Genomic DNA, 6,662 nt, shown 5'->3' on the forward strand with positions numbered 1-6,662 from the left:
TCTCTCTCTGTCGCTCTGTCTCTCTGTCTCTCTCTGTCGCTCTGTCTCTCTCTCTCTCGCTCTGTCTCTCTCTGTCGCTCTGTCTCTCTCTCTCTCTGTCGCTCTGTCTCTCTCTCTCTCCAGGGTGGAAGTTGAACCCAGTAGTCGGTGCAGTGTACAGTCCAGAGTTCTATGCAGGTAAGAGGACAGAAGCCTAGTCATTAACTGTGTTCCAAGTCTTTAGGTCTTAGAAATACACATCACATGATTCAGGGAACCACATCCAAATCACATGATTCAGAGAACCACATCATATGATTCATTACATTTTACATTTACATTTAAGTCATTTAGCAGACGCTCTTATCCAGAGCGACTTACAAGTACATACATTCATACTTTTTTTGTACTGGTCCCCCGTGGGAATCGAACCCACAACCCTGGCGTTGCAAGCGCCATGCTCTACCAACTGAGCCACACGGGACCGTGTGGGATTCAGGGAACCACATCACATGATTCAGGGAACCACATCACATGATTCAGGGAACCACATCCACATCACATGATTCAGAGAACCACATCACATGATTCACTGAACCACATCCACATCACATGATTCACTGAACCACATCCACATCACATGATTCACTGAACCACATCCACATCACATGATTCACTGAACCACATCCACATCACATGATTCAGAGAACCACATCACATGATTCAGAGAACCACATCACATGATTCAGCGAACCACATCCACATCACATGATTCACTGAACCACATCCACATCACATGATTCACTGAACCACATCCACATCACATGATTCAGAGAACCACATCACATGATTCAGAGAACCACATCACATGATTCAGCGAACCACATCCACATCACATGATTCAGGGAATCACATGATTCAGGGAACCACATCACATGATTCAGGGAATCACATCCACATCACATGATTCAGAGAACTACATCACATGATTCAGCAAATCTGAAAGCTGATTGGATAAAAAAAATGCATTCCAGCCGGTGTCTACTCCACAAGTTACCACCGACTAAATCTATAACGTTAAAATGCCCATTTATTCTGTTCCATCTGACTGTGCAATCCACTGTCTCATCAGCCCAGCCAGACAATTTATAAACTTGATCTCCACTATAAAAAGCATCTAGACATTATCTCACATTTCTTTAAGACTAACATTTAGTTTTCAACAGCGGAGATTTATATCAACCTTGCTGTCTGTCTCTCTGACATTTACAACATTGTTTCAATAGTCAAATTCAATCTCCAGCTGTCGCATAGTAATGAACGTGTCAGGATGAGACAGACGAGCAGGCAGCTTTTCTGGTTCATAGGCACATGATTACTGCATACAACAGCTGTAGGATCAGCAGAGGCATTCGGGGCAGTTAGAGGGACATAAATTAGGTTACTTACATTGTGTCTTCCAACGCCCCTGGTGTAATGTATATTTGCTGAAGCATTATGACAACTCAGTGACACAATGGTATCGATTAGCTGAGCTGGGCTTGGGTCATTGATAAGTCATTGTCTCAATGCAGCCTTATAGTGCTGTGAAAGGATCCAGGAACCCAAATGATTTTGGGTGGATCCCATCCTGTTTTGTTTCCAAAAGGTATCGAAATTCTCAACAAAAGTTACACCCATCGAGCTGCAATAATCACATAGCCTGTTGTGAAGAGAAAGAATCCTGCTAAAGCGATCAATGCCACGATTCAGAGAGGACACAGGGGCAGATATGATGTGTCTTTTATTAGTATCTAGCAGAGTCAATCAGCTCTTTAAAATCCAGTTTCAACTGTTCAGAGCTGCCCTTCATAATGTCATTTAAACCCCTGACGTTGACTTTGAAATCGTAGTCACTGCGGCCGCAGACACAGTCGCCCCCCCCCCCCCCCCAAGCGAAGAAGGTGCAGGAAGATCAGGCTCCAAGACGGCGAAACTATTAGTTGTTTGTATCTGCTCCGGGCCTCTCGTTGGGAGTGTAGACTGCTTTGTGGGAGGCCGCTGTCTTCGGCTTCCACGGCTCGTGACATGTGACCACCGTTGAATGTGTTGCTCCTCTTGCTGTGCTCCTTCAACACCGCGTTCAGATGGGGGAGCTCCTTCAACACCGCGTTCAGATGGGGGAGCTCCTTCAACACCGCGTTCAGATGGGGGAGCTCCTTCAACACCGCGTTCAGATGGGGGAGCTCCTTCAACACCACGTTCAGATGGGGGAGCTCCGGGCAACACCGCGTTCAGATGGGGGACCTCCTTCAACACCGCGTTCAGATGGGGGAGTTCCTTCAACACCGTGTTCAGATGGGGGAGCTCCTTCAACACCGTGTTCTGATGGGGGAGCTCCTTCAACACCGCGTTCAGATGGGGGACCTCCGGGCAACACCGGCCAGTCGGACAACGACAAACGACAAGGCGGAGATGCATCCAACAAGCGCAAATGCCGTCCAGCCACCGGTGTAGAACATGTAAACATTCCACTCTGCGTTTTCACTAGTTTCTTACATAGGCTGGCGACCTGCGTGATCAAGGAAGCCACCTCAAGCCCATTATCCTCTGCAAGTAAACATTTTGCCGCATTGGAACTCAGAGTGATCCGGTTTGTCCCGAAACAAAGCGTAGTAGATACAGCTCCTACACTAAGGCCAGACCAACCCAATTTGAGCTGTGCCCACCAAGGCCACGCCAACATGGGGTGAATACCCACCAAGGCCACACCAACATGGGTTGAATACCCACCAAGGCCACACCAACATGGGGTGAATACCCACCAAGGCCACACCAACCTGGGGTGAATACCCACCAAGGCCACACCAACATGGGGTGAATACCCACCAAGGCCACACCAACCTGGGATGAATACCCACCAAGGCCACACCAACCTGGGTTGATTGAAACAATGCTTTGGGGCAGTACAGAAGAATGAGAAGACAGTGGTAACACATAGATATTTATAGAGTAGAGGGGTAGAGACTTCAGGCTGACACACAGACACAACAACAAATACTCCTACACACACACGCATGCATGCGCGCACACACACACACACACACACACGTGCACGCACACACACACAGCAAGTATTTTAAGACTCAGAGAGGATTTCTTTCTCTTTCTTTGTCTTTTTCCTCTCTCTCTCATTATGTGTGTGTGTGTGTGTGTGTGTGTGTGTGCGCGCGCGTGCATGCGTGTTTACCTTGGCTGTACCAGTCCTGACCTTCTGTCCTCTCCTGTCATTACCCTCTCTCTCATTATGGTGAAAAATATCATCCTGATTTATCATTATATGAACAAAGTCAGGAAGAAGGACAGAGGGATAGAGAGCGAGACAGAGATATATAGATATATAAAGAGAGAGAGACAGAGAGAGTTACAAAGATAGACAGAGAGACAGAGAGAGAGACATAGATAGAAAGAGAGAGAGAGAGAGAGACAGAGAAAGAGACATAGATAGACAGAGAGAGAGAGAGACAGAGAAAGAGACATAGATAGACAGAGAGAGAGACAGAGAGAGAGAGAGACCTAATTGTCTGTCTTTTCAAGGGCGTCATGTGGCTGAACTATATTTTGTAAATTGAAATCAATGTTTCATTTCTCCAGACACTCATTTTCCCTAATTCAGTGAACATTCTTTTAATTACAAGATGCTCCGTATCGATTTACTTTGTCTCACCTTTCAAATCCCCCAAACACCATTAGGCTTTGTGTGTCTGTGTGTGCGTGTGTGTCTGTATGTCTGTGCACCCATGTGTGTGTGTGTGTGTGTGTGTGTGTGTGTGTGTGTGTGTGTGTGTGTGTGTGTGTGTGTGTGTGTGTGTGTGTGTGTGTGTGTGTGTGTGTGTGTGTGTGTGTGTGTGTGTGTGTGTGTGTGTGTGTGTGTGTCTCAGTGTGTGTTGAGCATGCTTTAGGTTCTCCTGTATCTCCCTTCTCTTCTGTGATTAATGAGGGCATCATGAATATGTGCTGATTGTATCAGGACACTGGGAGTTGGGTCTGTATCAGGACACTGGGAGTTGGGTCTGTATCAGGACACTGGGAGTTGGGTCTGTATCAGGACACTGGGAGTTGGGTCTGTATCAGGACACTGGGAGTTGGGTCTGTATCAGGACACTGGGAGTTGGGTCCGTATCAGGACACTGGGAGTTGGGTCCGTATCAGGACACTGGGAGTTGGGTCTGTTTCAGGACACTGGGAGTTGGGTCTGTATCAGGACACTGGGAGTTGGGTCTGTATCAGGACACTGGGAGTTGGGTCTGTATCAGGACACTGGGAGTTGGGTCTGTATCAGGACACTGGGAGTTGGGTCTGTATCAGGGCACTGGGAGTTGGGTCTGTATCAGGACACTGGGAGTTGGGTCTGTATTAGGACACTGGGAGTTGGGTCTGTATCAGGACACTGGGAGTTGGGTCTGTATCAGGGCACTGGGAGTTGGGTCTGTATCAGGACACTGGGAGTTGGGTCTGTATCAGGACACTGGGAGTTGGGTCTGTATCAGGACACTGGGAGTTGGGTCTGCTCACTAGTCTGTAGTTTAGACGTGCTGATTGTATCAGGACACTGGGAGTTGGGTCTGTATCAGGACACTGGGAGTTGGGTCTGTGTCAGGACACTGGGAGTTGGGTCTGTATCAGGACACTGGGAGTTGGGTCTGTATCAGGACACTGGGAGTTGGGTCTGTATCAGGACACTGGGAGTTGGGTCCGTATCAGGACACTGGGAGTTGGGTCCGTATCAGGACACTGGGAGTTGGGTCTGTTTCAGGACACTGGGAGTTGGGTCTGTATCAGGACACTGGGAGTTGGGTCTGTATCAGGACACTGGGAGTTGGGTCTGTATCAGGACACTGGGAGTTGGGTCTGTATCAGGACACTGGGAGTTGGGTCTGTATCAGGGCACTGGGAGTTGGGTCTGTATCAGGACACTGGGAGTTGGGTCTGTATTAGGACACTGGGAGTTGGGTCTGTATTAGGACACTGGGAGTTGGGTCTGTATCAGACACTGGGAGTTGGGTCTGTATCAGGACACTGGGAGTTGGGTCTGTATCAGGGCACTGGGAGTTGGGTCTGTATCAGGACACTGGGAGTTGGGTCTGTATTAGGACACTGGGAGTTGGGTCTGCTCACTAGTCTGTAGTTTAGACGTGCTGATTGTATCAGGACACTGGGAGTTGGGTCTGTATCAGGACACTGGGAGTTGGGTCTGTATTAGGACACTGGGAGTTGGGTCTGCTCACTAGTCTGTAGTTTAGACGTGCTGATTGTATCAGGACACTGGGAGTTGGAGTGTTGAAAGGTTCTAACCACTTGGAGTGTTGAACGTTTCTGACCACTTGGAGTGTTGAAAGGTTCTGACCACTTGGAGTGTTGAAAGGTTCTGACTACTTGGAGTGTTGAAAGGTTCTGACTACTTGGAGTGTTGAAAGGTTCGATCACTTGGAGTGTTGAAAGGTTCGATCACTTGGAGTGTTGAAAGGTTCTGACTACTTGGAGTGTTGAAAGGTTCCAACCACTTGGAGTGTTGAAAGGTCCTAGCCACTTGGAGTGTTGAAAGGTTCTGACTACTTGGAGTGTTGAAAGGTTCTGACACTTGGAGTGTTGAAAGGTTCCGACCACTTGGAGTGTTGAAAGGTTCCGACCACTTGGAGTGTTGAAAGGTCCTAGCCACTTGGAGTGTTGAAAGGTTCTGACACTTGGAGTGTTGAAAGGGTCTGACCACTTGGAGTGTCGAAAGGTTCCGACCACTTGGAGTGTCGAAAGGTTCCGACCACTTGGAGTGTTGAAAGGTTCTGACCACTTGGAGTGTTGAAAGGTTCTGACCACTTGGAGTGTTGAAAGGTTCTGACTACTTGGAGTGTTGAAAGGTTCTGGCCACTTGGAGTGTTGAAAGGTTCCGACCACTTGGAGTGTTGAAAGGTTCTGACCACTTGGAGTGTTGAAAGGTTCTGACCACTTGGAGTGTTGAAAGGTTCTGACTACTTGGAGTGTTGAAAGGTTCTGACCACTTGGAGTGTCGAAAGGTTCCGACCACTTGGAGTGTCGAAAGGTTCTGACTACTTGGAGTGTCGAAAGGTTCTGACCACTTGGAGTGTCGAAAGGTTCTGACCACTTGGAGTGTTGAAAGGTTCTGACCACTTGGAGTGTTGAAAGGTTCTGACTACTTGGAGTGTTGAAAGGTTCTGACTACTTGGAGTGTTGAAAGGTTCTGACCACTTGGAGTGTTGAAAGGTTCTGACCACTTGGAGTGTTGAAAGGTTCTGACCACTTGGAATGTTGAAAGGTTCTGACTACTTGGAATGTTGAAAGGTTCTGACTACTTGGAGTGTTGAAAGGTTCTGACCACTTGGAGTGTTGAAAGGTTCTGACTACTTGGAGTGTTGAAAGGTTCTGACTACTTGGAGTGTTGAAAGGTCCTGACCACTTGGAGTGTTGAAAGGTTCTGACTACTTGGAGTGTTGAAAGGTTCTGACCACTTGGAGTGTTTAGGTGCTTGAGTGTGATATACTTGAGAGCACAGAACAATGTCCTCCATTTCCAAGGTCACACAAAGCCCGTAGAGTATATTACCTGTCAGACTGTGAGAACATTGACCCGTCATCATAGTCTGTTGTTGTTGTTGTTGTTGTTGTGCCCATGCATAATACAATCAATAG

General features: G+C 47.7%; 1 protein-coding gene and 1 non-coding gene across 9 annotated transcripts in view; one reads left to right on the top strand and one right to left on the bottom strand.

The window, feature by feature from the left end:
- The window catches only part of LOC129831733 (RNA binding protein fox-1 homolog 1), an 83,580-nt gene that overhangs the window by 33,362 nt on the left and 43,556 nt on the right, over positions 1-6,662 (top strand). For all 8 annotated transcript variants that reach the window (XM_055895188.1, XM_055895180.1, XM_055895172.1 and 5 more), the window contains exon 7: positions 124-177. In XM_055895188.1, the coding sequence (XP_055751163.1) occupies positions 124-177 (54 nt within the window). The remainder of the gene's footprint in view (positions 1-123; positions 178-6,662) is intronic.
- trnaa-ugc (transfer RNA alanine (anticodon UGC)) lies at positions 390-465 on the bottom strand. Its single transcript has one exon. It is a non-coding gene; the product is annotated as a tRNA-Ala (tRNA).

The sequence above is a fragment of the Salvelinus fontinalis genome, chromosome 2 (assembly GCF_029448725.1).
Source record: "Salvelinus fontinalis isolate EN_2023a chromosome 2, ASM2944872v1, whole genome shotgun sequence".
In the NCBI taxonomy this organism is placed as follows: domain Eukaryota; kingdom Metazoa; phylum Chordata; class Actinopteri; order Salmoniformes; family Salmonidae; genus Salvelinus; species Salvelinus fontinalis.